Below are 22266 nucleotides of genomic sequence, written 5' to 3'. Positions count from 1 at the left end.
ACTGGGGTTTCTATCAACCAAAGCTTAAGGAGCCTCGAGATTCAATCAAGGCCGCGTCTTCAGCTCAGCCACTTGAATAGACCTCTGGCAAATGACTTTCCTGGCGCTTAACATCTACTGACCCCTATGCTAACTTGAGAGCAGAGCAAAAAAGGCGCGGAATTGGTTATCAGCTGTTTTCCTTCACAATCAAAAACACGCGACGGGCGTTTTTTCTCTGTCTGCCACAAATTTGTTGTTTTGAGCACGTGTGTTTTGTGACAAGCTTGAAAGGCCTGTTTCGGTTTTGACTCAAACAGATGTGTGACATTTAATTGACTTAAAACATTCCTAACTACTGTCAAAAGTTGCCAGTTTTAGATACTTGGAAACAATTACAGTTTCAGGTGGCATTGAAGTTCATTTGTGAAGCCGTGGTCAACATAACTTTCCTTTGTTGTTGTCAAATCGTTATGGATGACAATTGGTACCTGAAAACATGTCAAAGCCGTCATATAAATATGTTATATTGATGTCCATAACCATCAAAGTTTTCTTTCCTTCCAGCGGCCTTTCCAATGTTATTAAATAAGAGTATACTGTTAACAATACAACTCGAGGTGGCAACAAGATCTAGTTGCAATCAATCTTTACACTGAGAAACATTCCTGCGGCTTAAGAGACCACGCACGATGATTTCCAAGCCAGTGATGGCGAATTACAAGATTGCGGGAAGATAAATGAATGTAACGGTGTCGTGATTCAGTCACGTAATAAGAACTGCAAACGCGACAACTTAAAACACCATGTGGGTATAACGAAATTTGTTGTTTCCGAAACTACTACTTGAATGTTCCCAACTTTTATTCATAAGTCTTAAGATTCGTTATTGCTAAAAGCGTTTACGGTGTAAAAAAACAACAAGGTTTTATTTAAGGCAAAACCCGAAAATAAAGCAAAATAAAAATTGCTTTACTGAAAATTAATTTTTGCTGTGGCTAAGATGGGTTTTAAAACGCAATGACAATTAGGCGTTTAATAAATACATAAAAAAAAATTGTATGTGTTAATATCCTTACGTATTCGTGTTGTAAATGATACAAGAAAAAAAATCCAAAAACACACGGTTCTTGGTATTTTTAAATGCCGCTGAAACCTGCTCCATGAAAATTAACCACAGAAACTCCGCTGCGAGCTTGGCTACCGAAACTGGATGCCAACTTTGTAAACTGTAATCCGTCCAAAATCAACACAGCACATAGCGTGACGGTCGTTGCACGTTAAACCCAATCAGGAAATGCTAACTGCATTTTTGGCAAGTATTCTCTGATGGCATTCGTGGTTTACATAACTTGTTAAACAAAGAATAAACAAAATGCAAGGTTTTGAGTTTGAAGGTCGGATATTTAACTTTAATACAATACCAAATATCAAAAAATGGGATTGTCGAACTTTTTTTTGGACAACAGTTGTGCTTTGAGCATTGACTACAAATGCAATTTATTTGGCTTTTAGCTAAGAACGTAAAAAAATGTCGATATAGTTTGGTAGGCAATTGTGCTTAATATTTAGTCCTGCTGACAATAGATTGCGATTGCAAAAACTTATAAATAAGCCTTTTGCATAGTGTGGTCTGTGCAATCAAAATATTAAACGGCATACTTGTTTAAGCTGTGTGCATTTTAATTTATGGACTACAAACTCAAAATCAATACTTAAGGCGTGTATATTAAAACGCGATTAGATCTACTTTCCCCGACCTCGTTCTATTTTCCATTTGCATTTTCTATACCCTTTCGTTGCAATTAAATTCAATGACGAATGAAGTTGACCTACTTGTTGCTCATTCGTGTTATGGATTGTACTTTTCCTCCAAAATTGACAGTAGTGAAATGTGCATGAGGGGATTGTCAGTGTTGTGCAAGCCTATAAATGACCTACAAATGTTTGATCCTGTTCTTTACTGAAATAGAATCACTGGCCAACACAATTTTTGGTGTCTTTAATGTTAAAACTGATATTGACTAATTTTGGGGTGCTGATTTCAAAAATCATTACGGTTTTCTTCAATCAGATCAACTTTTTAAGTTATTTACAAAATCAAAATTTATGACTATATTGATTCAATGACTTTAAAATCATGCTTTTATGTGTTTGTTAAAGTTTTGTTACATTATACACATCAATTTCCAACAGTGCAGTCAGTTTCATAGCATGAATATGCGTTCTATGCTTATGCTCTGTCGAAAAATGGTTGGAGCAGGCTAGCGGTCACTTTAAACTATACGTGTTTTGGGAGTGATTTTCAGACTAGTAAAGCAAGGTGGTAAAACTAAAATTAATAGTGGATATGTCATCTATAAGGTGTTGCATGAATTACCAAGATGTTTTATGCTACATTACTGGTGAATACCCATACAACACAACTAAAAAGAAAAAAAAAACGATCTGTATCAAATGTGCATATCTTGTACACTTCGATGTGGCTTTAGGGGTTTAGGACAAGCAATGGGCTCCACTTACCTAATGTTGACTGGAATATGACAGTAATGGACAAAAACACTAGAAAGGGACTGAAATAATTAGAAAGAGTACATAACTAAGTTATTAAGCGATCTGAAAAATTCGGTACGAAAATGAGTATAAAAGCTACACTTCCCTTAAAACGTAGGGGATATAAATGATGAGAATTAAGCTGAAAGGTTCCAACAGGATAAAACGAAACGTGTCTAAATAATGTGGTCTTGGCTAACTGCTGTTGGTCAATTAAACGGGACGATATTGCTGCCAGTCATTTCCGAAAGTTACAGAAGTACATGTGTAGGCCTATACCCGATATACCTAAAAGCTTACAAATTTGAAACCATTTTTTTGTTTTATGTGTTGAATTTTGTTGGTTAGGAGTGTTCACCTCTTACATTTAAAATTAAATTCAAAATTTTGTTCTTGCGAAAACGTTAATTCCAAATAAAATACTCAAAACCAGTTTCACTGTAGTGTATACATACAGATTGTTTTTCAAACGTGGATGTACCATAACAGGAAAACTAGACGTGATACAGATAAACCGATTGCATTTTTGAAATCAGGGCACTAGAATTAGTCAAAATCAGTTAAAACATTACAGACACCAGTAAAAAAATATTTTTTTGTTGCCCAGTGATATAGTTTAAAAACAACGTAATCCACTTGGAAGAGTTAGGATGGATTTGAAAAGTATTTGTCGCTGTGTGACCTTCCCGTTTGACACCCCTGGTGCCGGGCCACCCACGTCACTGTCACTATGACGTATCGCTCGGTGCGTGGGGCCACGGGGTGAGTCCGGGGACGCCTCGAAATCTCAAACTGTCTCGTCGGTCTTGACGCCCTGATTCCTGTGTTAATACCCGGGCCTGGGAACTTTGGGCGGCACGTGATTCCACAAACGTGCGACGTCAAATAAGGACACAGGGTGGGACGGTTGAGAAAACTGTTTACATGAAAGTGCTTTTGTGCTTAGTTTTACCTTCACGCATTGCCAGACATAATAAATGGTTTAAATTTGTTTGGCAAGGGCGTCCCTCTCCACAGGAAAAAGAGTGTCGCGTTACAGACATAAAACACCGAAATTTTTAGAAGATAGTGTAATTACAAATAGTCGACACCTTTTCTAGAGTTATAATGATTTAAAACTTCTGGTCTATACGGTTTATCCACGAATCGTAAGCTTTTTTGAAATTTCAAACGTCAAAAAAATCGGTCGTCAGTTACTGTACGAAGGCAGTGCGAAAACATATTTTAGAGGTGGTCGTGCTTGAACACACGCAAATTGCTTCTTGTTTGTTCCTGTGGCTACAAGAAACCGTGTTCCAATTCCAAGCCTCTTATCCCAACAAAGGCAATGTAAGTTACTAAATATTTGCTTTTGCATAGATAAGTTTAGTCAGACCACACGCAGCTAGGGGCAAATTATTTTTTAAGGCATTATTTGATAGACAAAACTCACGCCAACATGTCTAAACACCGATACAAAGCGCGTGATTTCGGTTTCTAAATGTCTGCGGGACCGATGATTCTGTTGTGACATGTAAAATTTAAGCCCGCCTAAGTGCATATCCATGTACGGTATCTAAACGTTGATACATACAATGTCGAGTCCCGATCGAACTTAAGCAGATTGTGATTGACTTTCGCGTGAATAATAAAATTAAAAACAGAACCCGATGGTGCTAATCGCAAGAAGAAGAAATGCCCGCATTGCTGTCCTCCGTGCCTAATTTGTTTTCAGCTAAAACGTTTCAATTTTTGGTTCATGTTGATCTTTTTACACTTGTAGTTTTCTCAACGAATGTTTTTACGGTTGTTCCAATGTAGCTTTATCTGTAAAAAACGATGCTTTTATAATTTAATTTGGCTGCGCTTACTTGGTAACATTAAAACGGCCCCTTTCAGAGAGCGGAAATTTCAAATTATAAAACACAAAAATGTTTGCACAAAATAGACAAAAAACGCTGAAATTTTAAACCCGCAGATTCTACAGAAAATTGTAGGCGTCAATTTCAACTTGACTTGTAACCGAAAGAACAACCTTTTTTTCGAGAGCCTCTGTGGATTCACAAGCTTCTACAGCAGACTGACGCCGTCAATCAAAGCCTGATACTATTAAATCCGCCCCGACGTCACCTGTAACCATGTAAACAGTGCACCCAGGCGCCCACGGGTCGCTAATCTTAGCCTAGCGTGAAAATTTGCGAAGTGTTGTCCCAGAGTATCAACTGTCAGCACTTACACACGTTTGTTCGCGCCATATATGGTCGAAGCGAAACGACACGTTGTCTCTTTTTGGTTGTCTAGTACGCTCAATTGTGATCACAACTACAAATAATTTTGTAAATCACCATTAATGAGCAAATTTGCTCTTGAACAATTTTTAACCTTGGCAATGTGACCACATGGTTTTGTTTACAGGGTTGTGTGTTCTAATCCTGTCTCGGTTCTTTGTGTCTTTCTGAGCAAGTTGCTCTTAAGCGACATTTCTCCAACCCAGCGGAATCTAACTAATTAGTAGTCTCTGGTTGAACTAATTGAAGGCACCAACTCCGAAAAAACTGTTTGAACATAGTTTTATGACATTAGCAATTTTTGGGATTTTTAACAACCTTTAATGAATATCCAGTAAGATTTTTTTAACACATATGTCGGATTAAGTACCACAATGTAAAAAAATTTCAACGAAACAAGATCTCTGTGAAATCGGTGAAGTACCTCGAAGTAAAATTAAATCCAGCGGTTGATCGTTAGCTATTGTGCTTTATTTTCAGTTTGCAATGCATAAGTAAAGTGAAACTTTTGTCTAAATACTGTGTATGTAATATTTAAACTTTGCCAGGCGTGCAAATGTCGTCGTCTAAAGTCAACTACGAGGTAAGAGTTGTTTGCTGTAAAAAATACGTGCCCTTCTTCAACAATCCCGATCTGTCTTAGTTTGTTCTTTTGATGATTATTACATATAACATTAAAGTTTGCTGCCCTTTTGAGTGAAAAAGGGAAAAATCAACTCAAGTATGCTTACGTATGTGTTAAGTGTAAATGTAATTTTACTTCAGTGTTGCAAAAGTATTATATTTTGTTACTAGCATAAGCATACTATTCTATTCTAATGCTTTTTAGGCCGTAAATGACTATGGATCCGAATTCAGTGATTTTGCTAGTGACAGTGAGATAGCAAAGCGCAAGGAAAACAGAAAAACGGAAAAGGAGCTCCTGAAGAAGCCAAACCTGTAAAAAAATTTGTTATCATTTTTGAAACCAACTATTATTAAATTATTAACACTTTTTTGACAAGGTTAAAAATATTTTTGTGTCAAGGTTTTGTTTTAAGTTCTGACGATACCATTATCATTTTAGGGGCCATGTTGGATTATTGCATAGTGGAAAATCCAACAACCGTGCTCCATCCAAAAGAGTGGCAGTGGATCTACTTGATAAAGAAGAAGGAAAAAGAATGAGATATCATGGAATATTGGCAATGGATGCTGTATCCTTAACTTAAACGTAATCTTGTTTCAATGCACAAAATAATGTTCAAATAAAAAACATTATTATTGAATTAATATGCAGTATCGCTGTGTCCAAAGCTCTACATTGAACAATTTTATTGTACAGTATAGTATTGGGAAAGAAACAAAAAAGTTGGATATAATAGCATATATGGGAGATAGCTACAAAATGTAATTATACTAATTAACAATAAAACCTAATAAATAGATATTTGCAATCAAGTACATGATATTAATGCCAGTGGCTGATAGTTTTTTAGAGATGTTTATAGTTAAACGTTAATGCCTTAGCTTTTTACCTAATGGCCAGTACACAAGACATCAAAAGATAGTCAATGATTATTTGTTTCTTTATGGAGGTAAATCATCTGATTTCAAACGTGACAGGTGGGTACAAATATCTATCACTGATTAATGATTTGGATTCATTTGATTTCATACTTTAATGCTCATACATTTTATATCATACTTTTATTTACATTATGTAATTTAATAATGGTTTGTGTATTGGTTTAGTTCTAAGGACAAGACTGATCATGATGTTATCAAAGAGAACCATCAGTTTTTATGGGAGAATGATGAATCAGTCACAACATGGGAGAGAAAATTGGCAAAAAAATACTGGGATAAGCTTTTCAAAGAATACACTATCTGTGATTTGTCCCGCTACAAAGAGAACAAAATTGCTCTGAGGTGGAGAATCGAAAAAGAGGTAAATGTAGTTGAAATATTTTGTGAAACCTGGTTGTTTGCATTGATAACAATTGAAACTTGTGTACAATATGTGCTGTTATCTGTGTCTGATATGTGCTGGATTGTGTTTTCTTTGGTATATCAGTGCATTTCATTATTGTACAACAGCAAGTTATCCAACATTTTTGTCCAGGAGAAAACTTGCATTGGGTTTTGTTTGTACCCAATTGGTTTGTATAGAGCTTAAATTACGACTTACAAACTAAAATAGTTTAATCATAAACATTACTGCCAAGGTAGTGGTGTATAAAGAATACATCGTTCAGACGTTTCGACAATCTCTGTTGTCATCATCAGCGAACATGCACTGATGATGACAACAGAGTTTGTCGAAACATCCGAACGATGTATTCTTTATACACCACTACCTTGGCAGTAATGTTTATGATTATATTACTTTTCAAGTCCGTGTATAGTGTTCCAAACTAAAATAAATGTCAAATATTTAGTTCAGTAGGACTGAACAAACTTATCTCTCAATTGTTTTGGGTTTGTATTTGGACTCTTGTTCTTCTGTTTAGGTCATATCTGGAAAAGGACAATTTATTTGTGGAAATAAAAAATGTCAAGATAAGGAGGGTCTTAGAAGTTGGGAAGTCAACTTTGCCTATGTTGAAGCTAACATTAAGAAAAATGCACTTGTTAAGCTGCGACTTTGTCCAGAATGCTCCTACAAACTCAACTACCACCATAAGTATGATGTTAATGTAAATTATTTTTGGAAAAAATGTCAGAAACATGCAATGTGTAACTATATACACTTTATTGTATTGGAAACATTATTTACTTTTTATTGGATATATTTTTAACATAAATTTCATGAATAAAACAATAAAATGTTTCACTTTCTCCAGGAGAAAAGATGTTACTGGTCACAACTTAAAATCACCATCAAAGCAAAAAAAGAAGAAAAAGAAAAAACACAAGAAACACAAAACAGGTTTAATTTTTATTCAAAAAAAATTTAAAACCTGAATTGCATTGTGTTATGATAGAAAAGCTACATATTGTCAATCATAATTTATGTTAAAAATCTTTAAACTGTATGTAAAAAATTCATAAATGTTGCCACAACTTTCAGAATCAGATTCTAGTTCCTCAGATGATTCACCAGGCACATCTTCTTTGAAATCGAGTGAAAAACAGGATGAAGAAGAACATGAAATCTGGAGTAAACCTGTGCAAGTTGAGGAGGAAAAATCAAGGTATAATAATTTTACAAGAATGTGCTTGTTTTTTAAAATATCAATTTTCAAAATTTATTTTTCCTTTGTTGGTGTTTGCATCATTCCTATAGTCACAGAATATGCATTATTTTGTTTCTACAAAAACGCTTTATTGAGGACACATTGATAGCTACAAACACTTAATTGGGTTATCAGAGAAGAAGTAATGCAAAACGGTCGAAGAATCTTTTGGCAGTGTTTTCAATGGCCCTTTTTTCAGGCAGTACTTGTTCAAAATTGAAGATAAGCAATGTAGGCTACACATTTGATTGTTTAAAATAGAAATGTCTTATATCTCTTCAATATAATTGTTCAGAAACAAAAATATCAACATGGCGATTTTGTAGTGTAGTCTACACTTGTAAGAGATTTTAGGAAGAAAACACATTTGATTAAAACTTTGGTTTTGTTTTACAGAGAGGAAGAATTTGATGAGTACTTTCAAGATCTCTTTCTTTGAGATGTTTGTTTGTCAGAAAATCAGATCAAAATCACACGAAGTTTTTTACGAGTCACATCGTGGCAGTTTAACCCAAAATTCTTTTACCTGCACACAACGATTTAGGCGACGTGTTTGAACGCAGTGGATGAGGAAAAGAAGAAGAAAAAAACGTTAAAAGCGCAAAAGATGGGGAGCCACCGGTTTAGAAAAAGACGATCGCCAAGCACATCGCGTCGCTGCAATTATGTTTTTTCGGACGTCCGCTGAAACTTACTGTGTTTTCAACAATAGGGAACCAGACTAACTTTTTTGAGTGATTGATTTTAGTCGGCCGAAGTAAATAATCATAAACTTTCTTTCCGACACTATATCACTGTAAAATCCATTAGCTTGTCAAGCGTCCGCGATTCACGTGTGTCCTGTCCCTGTCAGCAGGTAACAGTGTTTTTGTGTGATCGTTTGATTTCATTGCATCTCTTTATCTCTTAATATTTCAAAAATCGTCGGCTTCGCATGTCTTTATGTAGGACTTTTTTTTTAACAAAACGTCGTATTTTGTGTGATTTTTGTTTTTTGTTGACCTGGTCGGCCTTGTTCCAGTTTTTACATTTTTACTTTTGTTATATCGCCGATCTATTAGTGGGTGAACAATTGGGAACAATCAGGATTAAAGTAACAAAAAAAATTCTACATGTGGTTGCTGTGCAAAATAATTTTTCGCTTTTTGTTTATTTTTTCCTATTATACTTTATTCAGTAAAGCAAATAGTAACAAAAAACATTTGATCAAAACACTACCGATGTGGAAAAGGAAAACTTTTCCACAAAAATGTGTTGAAAGTCGATTTGAGAGATGCTTTATTTTGCCCAGATCCTTCATTAACGACTGTCGGTAACTTTTTACTTGATGAAGTGGACTGCAGTCGATCATCTTGGTCGAATTTGTTTCTTGTCTTAGACCTAAAAGCCTAGTACAGTAATAAAAGTAGAATAGTTTTTCTACAACAACAAATGTGCAGGCAAAGTAAAAAGGTGCATGTCAGTTAACTGGTATGTAGGCTACTGATTATTTGTTCTTATGTTTGCCACCAACTTATTCCCAACTTAGTTTTTATTTTGGGCCTATAATAGAGCAGTATATATATGTTTTGTTTTTAATCTAATGTAAACCTAGGCAATGTGAATCAAAGTATGTCCAATTATTTCGTGTTTCAATCTGTACGCCAGGTTATGTGTTTCAACATCATGTGTTGTAGCCGGCCAAAGGTATATTTAAGTATATGGTTTTCGACCCAAAGGCAATCTTGGTTTATAAATACGTTTATTTGCAGCTCTCGAAAAAGGGGCCCAAAAATTGCGAAACTTTTAATTGATTGTAAAATAAATATTGCCAATAAAACTCGAGTGGTAGAGAAATTACGGTTGGTACACATAGAAATTATAATTATTTTCTTGATTAAGCGTGAACATAACTTTTGTAAATGACGTGGAACAAGCAAATATGATAGTTGCGTGTGTTATTGCGGCTTTTTTAAGTATAAAGAACGTTTATTTCTGAGTAGCCACCATTGTACAATGTACGTATATTGGTAGTTCATCATTTTTTTTATCAGGTGAATGTCAATGTAAAGGTTTAAAGCTGTTTATGTTAGATGCTTTTTTAAAATTTTTATTTTAAATAAATTGTCGTTTTTTAGGTACCACGTATATGTTTATCTTGTGTAATATAAACTAACAATGGTTTAATACAAATAATGTAAAATGTTCGCAGGTTGCAAATCATTAAATTTAATTTGGGAAATGCAAATAGACTAATAGAGTAATAATCAGAGCAGTTTCTTGTGAATAGTCTGAGACTCTGGTCTGCATTAACACCAACAACAGCAAGGTTCAAACATGGGAGGAAGCAACAGTGTTGAAATTCCTGGCGGAGGCTCTGAAGGTTACCATGTTTTGAGGGTAAGAGAATATTTTTGTGATGCCTGAAAACTAAAAACAACTGTAAATCTGTCTCTACTTCATAACAAATATACAATACTGTTATTTAAAAGTGCATTGTGAAAGGCATTACATAAGAGTTACTGATAAACATTAAACAAGAGTTACTGATTTTGCTTTAAAGGTTCAAGAAAACTCTCCGGGGTTTAAAGCTGGCCTTGAGCCCTTCTTTGACTTTATTGTAATGATTGGAAATACAAGATTGGTGAGTTTCATATTGCAAGTGCAAGTTGTGTGGAAAAATCAGACTCAGTTTAATTTAAATATTTTACACAGAACAAAGATGATGATAGACTTAAGGATCTGCTTCGGGCTAATGTTGAAAAACCTATCAAGATGTATGTGTACAGCAGCAAAACGTTGAAAGTAAGGTTTCATTTACAGCAGTGCTCTTCAACCGGGGTTCCGTACTACCCTTACAGGGGTTCCGTGATCTTTAAGCGTTGCACAGGGGTTCTCAGCGGTTCGGTGTACAAATTCAAACATAAATGTATCATAACAATATCATTGTTGCAAACAGCAATGTTTGCCTGTACAATCTAGTTAACTTTGGTTGCACCGATGATCAATTGTGATGTAATAAACACAGCCTTGATACACTCAAAATAATTGCGAGATAAATAAAGAAACGACCGTTACAAGTAACATGCCAATGCGTTTCAGTGAATCGTTTAATTTAAGTCAACTAATATTGTGTGCTTGGAGTGTGTTAGGTAAAAATGCATGTTTTTTCTTTGATGTAGCCTACTTCTATTACAGTGGTTCTCAAAGTATGGGTCGCGACCCAAACATGGGTCGCGCAGGATCAAAAAATGGGTCGCGGTATGGTGGTTCAATTCTACCCAAACGAACTATTACTGCATTAAGTAAACACAAACGAGTTTGCTTAATGTAGTAGTAGTAAAGTCCCCTCACTCGACCACGTTGTACAGTAAAATGAACTAATCATTGCAACATACTAACAATAGCCGTCCAATTGTACTGTTACGCACATTGCGATTGTTACGTCATAGGACGGGGAATAAAAGTTAATCATGCGAAACTGAACGAGGAGTTGTAACAATTAGCGTTTGAGGGTGAGTAAGTATTCGTACAAGGAAATTTTTAGATTTGGGATTCACTTCTATCAATGATCATGGTGCTGCAAAGCCACAATGTGTGTTGTGTTATGTATAGTATTGTCGAATCGAACTCGGTAAACCTGTAGCCATTTTGACATGGGCAGACTCCGATGCGGCGACGACGTGGCCTCGAAATTAGTACATTTTTTTTATGTTTGAGGCTTGGGTCGTGAGATGTTCATAAAACTCAGATATGGGTCGCGGTCAAAAAAGTTTGAGAACCACTGTTCTATTACATTCATTAAAACTTTTTTTTATTGGGGTTCCGCAAAGTTTGACAAATCACCTTGAGGGTATCGTATCACAAAAAAGGTTGAAGAGCACTGATTTACAGTGTACCTCTTAATTTTTTCTGCAATGCTTTTATGGATAACATTTGTAATTACAAAATGGGAGTTAACGCTCAAAACATTTTGTATTCCAGCTGCGAGAAGTTACTATTACACCAAGTAGTATGTGGGGTGGCCAAGGATTATTAGGAGTTTCTATTAGATTTTGTTCATTTGACGGAGCAAATGAGAATGTGTGGCATGTTTTGGTGAGAAAAACTGCTTTGACTTAATTAGGCAACTAGTACATTAAGTAACTTCATAATTTTTTTGCTAGGAAGTGGAACCCAACTCTCCTGCCTATATTGCTGGTTTAAGACCATTCAGTGATTATATTATTGGTGCGGACTCATTACTTAGTGAAGTAAGTTGTGCTAATTTGCATATTTAGGTTTAATTTCTTAACTGAACAAGTTTGTTTGATTTGCAGCAGGACGACTTGTTTACGTTAATAGAATCTCATGATGGCCGTCAATTAAAGTTGTTTGTATACAACAGTGATACAGATGCTTCACGAGAAGTAATAATTACCCCAAACAGTGCTTGGGGTGGTGATGGCAGGTATTTCCATTATAATATATATAATTAATATATATAGTTAAAACATCTTTCATCCTTATTGCATTTTTTACAACAATACCCCTTCGTTTATTATAGTCTTGGTTGTGGAATTGGTTATGGTTATCTTCATCGCATTCCCACACTTCCATTCACTGAAGGAAAAACTATCAGTGTGCACCATCCTGTGCCGCCATCAAGTGGTGATGCAACAGTTGTCAACATGACAGGAAAACCACCTTCGGGTGATGGGTTTGCTGAAGTAAGTGAAAGTTTATGATAAAGACCCGACCATAAAATTTCAATTTGATTGTGCTACAGGTTCCACTTCAGACATCTGTGGCACCTGCTGTTGCCATTCCTAACATTGCACCACCTGTAGCCACAAGCTCAAACTTGCTGCCTGGTAACACTGGTGTACCAGCAACTGCAAGTTATGGAGCTCCACCATCAGATGGTCTTACGTCAACTCCATCTCTCGCCTCCACAATACCAGGTTTGCTTGTCATTGCAACTTATGCATTTCTGTAAATATTCATTTGTTTCAATTTGCTTTACAGGCATTCCCCCTTTGGTTAACATTCAAATGCCACCCACCCTACCTACTGGCGTGCAATACCAGCCTGGCACAATGCCACAACTTAACTTTACTCCAGGTGTGATAAAAAGCACATTTTAAGCCTTGCTGTTACTGGAACTGTGTGCATCAGAATTTTAACAACAAATTATTTTTTGTAGTTTCAGGAATCGCTCCATTGCCTGCAATTCCCAACCTTAATCTGCCACCACTAACTCTGCCCAGTGGCATGCCCTTGCCATCTCTAGATAGTCTGGCTGCAAATCTCCCAACAGTTGAGACAACAGCTTCAGCAGAACCAACTCAGACAGGTTTATTATTTGTTTTGCTGTGATTGTGATACTGGGATCCACGTGTACAAATATGTGTTACAAGGATTTAATATTTAACTACAACTATAACATGTAATGTTTAAAACTGATTTAATTGAATAAAACATACAGTGGGTTGGAAACTTGATTGAAAGTCCCTAGGACAGTTAATAACAGTTCTTGTAACTCAACATGAAATCAATAATGTGGCAAATACAGTTCAACTCTGTGAACCTGTTTTTCACCACACTTATACATTTTGCCCCTAAAAAACGCTTTTTATAGTACTTTATAAAACAGGTACACATAAGATAGCATTACTAAAGAAAAGTGCAAAAGTTTCAGCATCGTTGTTCAAACCATTTTTTATTCAATAAAATAAATTTTTAATTTGCATGTCCAAACCTTTTTAGAGACTGCTCCTGAAGTTGCCCCTTTGACTACAACATCGGTACCTGCCCCTGTTATACTAGAAGCAAATCCAATCATTGAGCAGGCACAACAGCAAGCGGTTGAAACCAATTAAAATGCTTCTGTTGGCAAAAAATTGGGAAATATTGCAATTTATTGTGGCAAATTGTTCTAGTGAAGCAGTACAGCAGCTGTGTTGTATTTATCAAATCCTATATTATTTCATAGGATAAAATCATTATTTGTGTAACATGTCTATATCTATGTCAGTTATTCTTTATGGTTCATCCCAAACATAAGAACCCAGCAACAACTTTAACCCAAAAATTGATATTGACTTGGTTGTGCCAATATTAACAGAAATGTTTCTAGTCTTTCAACATAGTTTGTTTATGAAATTTTTATGCTTTGCAAATGTGGTGATGATACTATCTGTTAAAGAACGCTTTATGCAACATTTGGTTTCATATGGCATCTAATATGTTTAAAACATTTGTCATTTTGTTTCTTTTGCATGTATTATTAATTCAGCAGCTTGGATATAAATCCGTTTTGCATGACAAAGCTTTACCAAAAATATTAAACTGGCGCAAATGTTTGTTTACAAGTATTTTTGTAATGTGTTTTAAATTCGTCTGTATTTGGTTTCCCCGAAATTTGCAAGGAGTCGGTGCTATACGTACGACTTGTATGTTACTGTATAAAAGAGTTTTGATGATCATGGCGTTTTACAATAGGATCCATTAGGAGGTTTGAACAAATTAAGGAGAAGTTTTGAATGGCGGACGACTCATTTTTGCACCAACCCTTGCGGTTAAAATTGTATGTAAGTATTGAAGCTAAATGAATAGTATAACACAGGCAGCCAGCGAATAGAAACGTAGAGTAAACTTTGCATTTACTTTAAAAAAGGCGATTTGGGTCTCATTAAAAATTAACTGTGAATCAGTGGTGGAAATCAATTTTTTGTCGGCAGGTTCTATCACAAAAGCCATATTTTTGAGCCGGTTCTGTTAGTCCACTGACAGTAACCAGTAATGCTAACCGGTTCGCTGATCCCATAAAAGACGGTTCTATAGAACCGCTGTGAACCGGCTCAATCCTACCACTGCTGTGAATGCACCTAATAACGCCACAGAAAATCCAGCAAACAGCGATGTAGTGTAAAATCGGCTAAAACTTAAATAATTTAAAGTAATAGTGTCTGTGGCTAAACTAAACTACAAAGCACGGTTAAACTGTTGACAAAGTACGGCATATGCTGGATCGTCTCACATAAAATCTTGGAGACTGCCTTATATTTACATTGCTAACGTTTTATTACGTTATTTGATTTTAAACGTGTGTTGAAGAATAAAGACTGTCCGATTTGATTGGCTGCCTACCAGGGCTGCCAATGAGAATTTCAACAAAACCCAAGACTGACAGCAAAACAACCCAAGAATTTAAATGAAAACCCAAGATTGCAAAATGTGGTTAGAAATGCAATTAATTAGGAAATTTACTCGTTTCATTGACAAATTTTTGACAATTTAATGTCCGGAAATGCAAGTTTACAAACTGGTAGGAAATGGTCAATGCAAGCAAAGGGAATATTATGTTCAATAAAATATGCAGCAATCGCCAGTTCACTCTTGGCTGTTTGATGATCATCATCTGCTTTCTTTTTCATAAAATTAGTAATTTCTACAGTGTATTTAGAAGCATTAAAACTTCTTTGATGGTTAGCAGTTTTTATGTTTAACGAGCATTGATTTATTTGCATTTTAAGTGTAACGATTGCTTTCACTGTATACTTATCTAGAAAGAATTAAGGTCTAGAAAAGAGAGAAAATAAAAGAGATGATAAAATGGCCTAAACAGTGCAGCTACCCGAAAAACTTTTCTCGTTGAAATAGTTCTTACATATATTTATTTCATCAATAAGACTCAAAACCCAAGAATTGCTATAATTTTCAAAATAAAACCCAAGGACCCAAGACGTCAAGTAAAAACCCAAGATCTTGGGGTAAAACCCAAGCTTTGGCAGCCCTGCTGCCTACCCCACTTTTTAAAGTTAAGAAATATAGCGCCGAAAGTGTCACAAAATCTTACATCCAAAACTCGTTGCAAATGTGTTTCTCTTTTTCGCTATAGGGCTCGTCATTCTGAATATTCAGGTAATACTCGAAAATCTGACTAAATCTGTAATTCTCTGCAATAAAAATGTAGTTTTTCGGGCCACAATTTAAGTTAGATCTCTACTTCGCACACACAAAGCAATGTACAGCCCCAACCGTACGTAGTAAACCTACTTGTGCGTTGGAAAGTGAAAGACATGTTGCAGTAAGGAAGTTGTTTTAACTGAGTTTGTTCAATTTCAGGATGGGAGCGTACAAGTACATGAGTGAGGTGTGGCGCAAGAAGCAATCAGATGTAATTCGTTACTTGCTTCGTGTAAGGTGCTGGTATTTCCGCCAGTTATCTGCTGTTCACCGAGCCCCAAGGCCAACCCGCCCAGACAAAGCTAGACGCTTGGGTTACAAAGCCAAACAAGGTACTTACTACTCACTACTCATCAAAATATGTACTGATGGTAAATCTTGTAAACCATGTATTACTAGCCTGACAATACTTAAATATTCCATTACTATTAACACAAGGCAGTTGTTTGCACACAAGACACAATAGCTAAGGCATCGATACTTTTAGTCCTGTCCTGTCTGTGATGTAACGAACCTTTCGCATTAGTTCAATGCGTCCTACACGCAACTATGTGTAAATTATCCTACATGTTGTGGGAATTGAGTTCTAGTAAACTGACTTTCTACGATTAACTCAAGCATTTGTTTTCTGAGATATTAGGACCAAGTACCTTCGGGACAGAGTTAGGTGACCCCTGAGAATCTGAGATAAAGGACTTAGCTGAAGCATAGATCCTTCAAAGTTATACTTTATAACCCCAAAATAATGTTTTGCATTTGTTGTGCTTTTGGTTTTCTAATGGTTAAATTGGACACAGTTAAACAGAACATTCCCCAAAAGTGGTGGTGGCATGTTTCTATGTCAAATTAGGAACAGCAAGCAATACCTAAAAAGTAAGTTTAACTTGACACAATTCTAACCCTACCAACCAAAATACATAAAGTGAATAGGTTTTCCAGGTGGATTGGAACTATCTTCTTGAATTTTCAAGAATGTTTGAAAGCCTTCCTTAATTACCATTTTCTTACAAATTGACCGATTTTGTTGTTGTTACAATTATATTATACTTGTGTAGGCTATGTGATCTACCGAGTAAGAGTGCGCCGTGGAGGACGCAAGCGACCTGTACCCAAGGGAGCCACTTATGGCAAGCCTGTTCACCAGGGTGTAAACCAGCTTAAGTTTGCACGCTCGCTACAAAATGTAGCTGAGGTATGTGAATTTAACGATTGTTACCATAGATTTTATATCTTTCAATAAAAACCAAATTGCCAGCGATGTGGAATAAAACATATTCATTTTATTAAACAGACGTTTCGACAAAAACAATTGTCATTTTATATGTTTGTTTTTTTAAAACAAAAGATTTGCTTCTTGAACTGATGCGAAAACCTGTGTTTGTTTGACATGTTTAGGAAAGAGCTGGACGTCATTGTGGAGCTTTGCGAGTCCTCAACAGCTACTGGGTTGCCGAAGACTCCACATACAAATACTTTGAAATCATTTTGGTTGATCCTATGCACAAGGTACAGTTATAGTTTGACTTTTCAATCTTAGACCTACTTGTAGTGCTGGGAAAAAAACATTGTGTTCCCCATCAAAAGTGAAAATAAACTGAAATGCATGTGTATGTCAAGTTTTGAACTGTTTTTAATTTATATTTGCAGACCATCAGGAGGGATCCAGCAATTCAATGGATTTGTACTTCTGTTATGAAACACCGTGAGTGCAGAGGACTGACATCCGCAGGCAAAAGCAGTCGTGGCTTGGGCAAGGGACATAAATTCAATCACACCATTGGTGGTTCCGTACATGCCGCTTGGAAGCGTCGCAACACCACTCAGGTATGTAGTTTGCCTACACTTTTACCAATTTTGTTGTATTTTTGTAAAATGGTATTCTGTTTATTAGCTAATGTTAACATTTGCTTGTGAAAGCCATCTTCACTGCCTATAAACCAGTGGTTCCCAACCTTTTTTGTAGTCATGGACCCCTTTTATAAATTTCATAGGTCTGCGGACCTGTAATTCAACGCATGTCTTTCTATGTTTTTTTGCATTATGCGTTATTATACTTTTGATTTTGGGGAAAGCATTTCAATCAACCTTCACAGTCCTTAAATCCCAATGAAGTTCTGTACTATAGCAGTTAATGCAATTAAGATATAAATTTTCTGGTGGACAAAACTTGAAACAAAGAACTGTAAAACCTATTGTCCGTGTGGAAAAGTACTTCGTGACCCAAAGGTGCAACAAACAGTTTTGCACTCGTATGCAACGTTGTATAAAGGTTAGGAAACTTAAAAAAAATGTACTATTGAGTAATGATACTAAAAATATTTGCCTCCATGGATCCCTTAAAACCATCTCACGGACCCCTTGGGGGTCTGCGAACCCCAGGTTGGGAACCACTGCTATGAACATTGTTTTTTGACATTTGTTAAGACTTTAAACTGTTTTCACAGATGCGACGCAAGCGATAGTTTTTCAAACTACTATGAAGAAAATAAAATCCACATCAAAAATATAGAAGCAATTTGTTATGACAGTTAGCCAGCAGAAGCATAGATGAAGGATTTCGTAGTGCCCACCTGCATTTGCTTTAATATCCCATTTTACAAAAAATCAAAATGTAAAAAATGCTGTAAGATTTAAGTCAGTCTTAAATTCTGGTAGAATATTTCAACCATGTTTGTCACTTCAGAGAGCAATATCTTTTTTCCAAGTTTTTGCCCAGGTGCACGACCTGACTTTTAATGTTCATTGCTAAGAACATGTGCACTGAAAACCTGACAAAATAAGCAGAACATTAAAAGAAAAAAACTAAAGGGTTCCTTCCTGTATGGCACCTGTATGCAGGTACCGACTAAACCTTAAGAAATTTAGCATCAAATCACGCTATAGGGCAAATATATGACATAAACAATGCAAAATGTTCCTCCACCGCGGGGTTACTCGGGTGCATGTCCCAGGGTGGATGGGCGCTAGTCATGGACCAAGTGTCAATGAACCCTACGTTGGGAAGTTCACTAAAGATCCCTCGAAGAATCTTACACAGTTGAAAGCTGAACCACTCGCTTGGCACAGCAATTTTCGAGTTTTTGTGACGTATACAGCCCCGTATGATGACAACGACGTCAGGGCGCCTCTTTAGAAGATTTCTAACAGAACGTCGAATTGCTGTAAGCCGCCTAATGTACACCACTGTGTCCACTAGGCAAAAGTGTAAAGCAAGGTTTAAAACAATGTAAACTCCTTTGCCTGTGCCACGTGGGTGGATGGTAGACAAAGTATCAACAACATAAGGACGACTTAAGGGAGGTCCAGCGCCATGTAGTGGTGAACCATGTCCAAAATAGTGAACGGTTACATTGGAAGCTGCTTTACGCCCGTGACGGGGACGCTGCCAAATTCGTCCATCGCCATGTTCTCTTTTAAATTCCAGTACTTTTGCAAGAAGCATATACCACTGACGCAATGTCGAATCGCCTATAATGTAAATAATTTTGTTTTGTAAACATTTCGATGCTCGTACTAAGTATTTAGTTTCGATGTTTTGGCACTGAAACGATACCCAACGACCATCCATGTACATCCCAGAAATTTTTCCAAATCTTGTTTCATTAGCTTCTTCTCTTACACCTGATAAATGGTTGCATGGTGGCTGGTAGTGAAGCATTTTATTCAAGAAATCCGTCGCAGATACTCCAAACGTTGAGCCAGATCCTTTTATACTAACTTTCCAAGTGACATTGGTCGTGAATAGGGGTCGTTTACCCAGTTTGATACTTTCTTCTTCCACCTCACGAAGTCCTATCCACTCAAGATCAGTACATTTTTTGTTTTTTGGACGGTAGCAATACCAAGTAATGCCTAACTTTGGTCTTGAAAAATTACATGGAGGATTGGCTTGGTCTCTGAAAAAATGTTACATATTACAAGAATTATCACTAACATTAGTGAACAACTGATCCGTAATTCAAAAGTAGTTCGGAAAAAAACTGACCTAATTTCTAGTCCAACATTACACTCCTTTGCATCGCCTTTTGAGTAGGTTCCATAAAAGATGATGCCAGGTCCAACAAAACCACTGGTGCTGTTAATTAAAGTTGCGATTGCTTCGCTTGAATGAACAAGTTCCACTGTTAAACGCGTTTTCCCCTTCCATAGCAACGGAGCTACAATGGTGTATGACCCGTTACCATGGTCTTTTACTTCAGGCGACAAAGCATCGCCGTTGGGTTTTCCGTCACGACCAATCCCAATCAATCTGCAATGAAACGTTTTTTGTTTTACTTTGCAAGATATGGCCACACTGTGCATTACAGCAAGCCATCTAATAACCCAGAGCTTGTTTTAAGCTAATTAAAGCAGTGTTTCGCAGTTGCGTTTAATTGTGGCCTTCACATAGCCGACATATAGTATATACGAGCTTTCTGAAACGTCCTAAAACGGTTTTGCTGAGACAAGAACAATCGAAGGCGCCAAAAGGTTGGAAAACACTGGGTTAAAACAAAAAACAGTTTATGACCTAAATTTGGATGCTCATTCAGGCAGAACTACTAACACTGAGCATAGGCTTTGGAATTTTCAAAACGGTAATCTCAAAAAATGCTTAGTAATGTAAAAGTTTTATGTAAATATTTCCCAACCCATTTATAGCCGCTAAATAAATAATTCAGCTCTTTACGCCACCTTCCGAAAATTAAGCACTTTTGGATCAGGCGAAACGTGTGGTGTTAGCATAGTATATGGTGTTAGTAGCTCTACCCTTTGGCCCGGTCTGAGAACTTCTGGTAGGTGGCGCAACGGAGCATAGGCGTTTATGGTGCTGTTACAGCAATTTGGGTTTATGGTAAGAATAATTGCTGAGTCAGCACCATAAACGCCCATGCTCTGTTGCGCCACCTACCAGAAGGTCTCAGACCGGGCCAAAGCCTATGCTCAGTATTAGTAGCTCTACCGCTCATTCACCTACCGTACGTGGAAATAATCGCTTCCGTAAGTTTTAGCGATGTCGTATCCGTTCTTGGCGTGGATAATCGCTTGTAAAACATCGCCGACTTTGTAAGTTGTATTTTTAGGTGGTGGTATAATTTCCACAAATGAAAACTTTGGTGAAGTTGTTTCCAAAACAGCAATTGGCCACTGGATATTCCCTTTCTCTATATTTGACAAATATTCTGCTACCTCTGGATAGTATGATCTCCAATTGTTGGTTCCAAAATTATGATGTCCATTTGTTTTCAAATATTTTCCTGAAGATATTTGCACTGGTCTAATCTTAATGGATTGTAGGAAGATTAAAGCAGTATACAGATATTTGAAGTGGAACAATACACTGACTAATGCTCCAGCACAAATAATTGTAAACAAAACAAACAACTTCCTGTTTCTATTCCATCGTTTAAACATCTTGACTAAATGCCAGTTTTAAATATTTACGTAGTCATGGAACCAAATGAAGTGTTACAATTGTATTTTAACGTCACAATGCTACAACAATCGATAAATTGGTTTAGTTTTTAACAGTGGTTTGTCCAGCAAAATTTTTGATTTGACGATGATACTATAAAATCATTGATTTGACTTTAAAAAAACAAACAAAAAACAATCGCTTATTTATGCGGACATGTTGATGAAGCAGTGTGTACATATGATCAGCCCCGATGAAATCGTATTTCAGCTTCATTATCAATTATCGTATCTATTTTTTCAATGCGAATTGTATCACGACCAAAATATTTTTAAATTAATTCGTTCTGTCGTTACGACCGATACAAAAACACTTTTGTAAGTCATAGAGAGAGTCACTGTTGCCGCGTGTGCTATTTTGTTTTGAACCAATGTTTAGTTTCTCACATCATTTTTTTGGATCGCGAGATATTGGGACTCTGGTCCCAGGTCTCGACGAGTACAACAAGATTTTTAGACTGTGTGTATTAGGTTTGTTTTATTTGAAATAAACTTCAATCTCGTTCGAGACACGACGCTTGTCTCGGCAGCGAAAAAACAAAAATTTCGGGACCGAAAAGTGGCGAATCCTGCTGAGAAGAATGTTAGCATGAACAGATATATAAGAACGGCGGTCAAACTATCGACCAAGGCCTCTGCGATAAGGTCTCTGATCTCTATTTATGTTCATAGAGATCAGTGGTTGAGGTCAGAAAGATTTATTCTGGCCGGAAACCGGCCAACCTGACAACCCTGTTTATTTCGCTTTGTATTATTTGGAAAAGAGGCTGATGCTTGACGTTGTTTTGTAGTTTTGATAAATTGCTTGTATTCATTTTAAGGATCTCTTTATTTTAATAAAAACGTCAACCATTGCTTTCATTCAT

General features: G+C 36.4%; 4 protein-coding genes across 4 annotated transcripts; 3 read left to right on the top strand and 1 right to left on the bottom strand.

Annotated features, from left to right (window-relative positions):
* The first annotated feature begins 5250 nt into the window (after positions 1-5250).
* Positions 5251-8976, top strand: LOC145204247 (protein FRA10AC1-like). Its single transcript, XM_080076735.1, has 9 exons — positions 5251-5382; positions 5629-5738; positions 5866-5995; positions 6328-6404; positions 6534-6729; positions 7292-7464; positions 7625-7710; positions 7852-7975; positions 8414-8976. The coding sequence occupies exons 1-9, from the start codon at positions 5356-5358 to the stop codon at positions 8454-8456; spliced, it is 966 nt and encodes a 321-aa protein (XP_079932861.1). The 5' UTR covers positions 5251-5355; the 3' UTR covers positions 8457-8976.
* Positions 8977-10205: 1229 nt separating this feature from the next.
* LOC145204245 (Golgi reassembly-stacking protein 2-like) lies at positions 10206-14463 on the top strand. Its single transcript, XM_080076734.1, has 11 exons — positions 10206-10396; positions 10560-10640; positions 10712-10801; positions 11981-12094; positions 12163-12249; positions 12316-12446; positions 12543-12705; positions 12765-12939; positions 13004-13099; positions 13182-13331; positions 13745-14463. Exons 1-11 carry the CDS (start codon positions 10334-10336, stop codon positions 13855-13857), a joined length of 1263 nt encoding a protein of 420 aa, XP_079932860.1. The 5' UTR covers positions 10206-10333; the 3' UTR covers positions 13858-14463.
* A 1356-nt stretch (positions 14464-15819) lies between these two features.
* Positions 15820-18450, top strand: LOC145204244 (large ribosomal subunit protein eL15-like). The gene is made up of 6 exons (XM_080076733.1): positions 15820-15901; positions 16106-16278; positions 17002-17138; positions 17342-17452; positions 17594-17770; positions 18391-18450. Exons 2-6 carry the CDS (start codon positions 16107-16109, stop codon positions 18406-18408), a joined length of 615 nt encoding a protein of 204 aa, XP_079932859.1. The 5' UTR covers positions 15820-15901; position 16106; the 3' UTR covers positions 18409-18450.
* A 38-nt stretch (positions 18451-18488) lies between these two features.
* LOC145204719 (NXPE family member 3-like) lies at positions 18489-21340 on the bottom strand. The gene is made up of 3 exons (XM_080077311.1): positions 20904-21340; positions 19932-20195; positions 18489-19842 (listed from the first exon to the last, which is right to left on the bottom strand). The coding sequence occupies exons 1-3, from the start codon at positions 21338-21340 to the stop codon at positions 18819-18821; spliced, it is 1725 nt and encodes a 574-aa protein (XP_079933437.1). The 3' UTR covers positions 18489-18818.
* Positions 21341-22266: the final 926 nt, after the last annotated feature.

This window comes from Phallusia mammillata, chromosome 8 (assembly GCF_965637545.1).
Source record: "Phallusia mammillata chromosome 8, kaPhaMamm4.hap1.1, whole genome shotgun sequence".
NCBI lineage: Eukaryota > Metazoa > Chordata > Ascidiacea > Phlebobranchia > Ascidiidae > Phallusia > Phallusia mammillata.
Note: the sequence above shows the minus strand (reverse complement) of the source record. Positions and strands in the feature narration are given on the sequence as shown.

What these genes read in the sequence shown, in the direction of transcription:
- LOC145204247 (XM_080076735.1), top strand. Translation starts at nt 5,356, where the DNA reads ATGTCGTCGTCTAAAGTCAACTACGAG. An exon ending in CGTCTAAAGTCAACTACGAG is followed by an intron (nt 5,383 to 5,628) that starts GTAAGAGTTGTT and finishes AATGCTTTTTAG; the next exon opens with GCCGTAAATGACTATGGATC. An exon ending in ACACAAGAAACACAAAACAG is followed by an intron (nt 7,711 to 7,851) that starts GTTTAATTTTTA and finishes CACAACTTTCAG; the next exon opens with AATCAGATTCTAGTTCCTCA.
- LOC145204719 (XM_080077311.1), bottom strand. Translation starts at nt 21,340, where the DNA reads ATGTTTAAACGATGGAATAGAAACAGGAAGTTGTTTGTTTTGTTTACA. An exon ending in AGCGATTATTTCCACGTACG is followed by an intron (nt 20,196 to 20,903) that starts GTAGGTGAATGA and finishes GTTTCATTGCAG; the next exon opens with ATTGATTGGGATTGGTCGTG. An exon ending in AATGTTGGACTAGAAATTAG is followed by an intron (nt 19,843 to 19,931) that starts GTCAGTTTTTTT and finishes ACATTTTTTCAG; the next exon opens with AGACCAAGCCAATCCTCCAT.
- LOC145204244 (XM_080076733.1), top strand. Translation starts at nt 16,107, where the DNA reads ATGGGAGCGTACAAGTACATGAGTGAGGTGTGGCGCAAGAAGCAATCA. An exon ending in GGGTTACAAAGCCAAACAAG is followed by an intron (nt 16,279 to 17,001) that starts GTACTTACTACT and finishes ATACTTGTGTAG; the next exon opens with GCTATGTGATCTACCGAGTA. An exon ending in TGGTTGATCCTATGCACAAG is followed by an intron (nt 17,453 to 17,593) that starts GTACAGTTATAG and finishes TTATATTTGCAG; the next exon opens with ACCATCAGGAGGGATCCAGC.
- LOC145204245 (XM_080076734.1), top strand. Translation starts at nt 10,334, where the DNA reads ATGGGAGGAAGCAACAGTGTTGAAATTCCTGGCGGAGGCTCTGAAGGT. An exon ending in AGAATGTGTGGCATGTTTTG is followed by an intron (nt 12,095 to 12,162) that starts GTGAGAAAAACT and finishes TTTTTTTGCTAG; the next exon opens with GAAGTGGAACCCAACTCTCC. An exon ending in GCTTGGGGTGGTGATGGCAG is followed by an intron (nt 12,447 to 12,542) that starts GTATTTCCATTA and finishes CGTTTATTATAG; the next exon opens with TCTTGGTTGTGGAATTGGTT.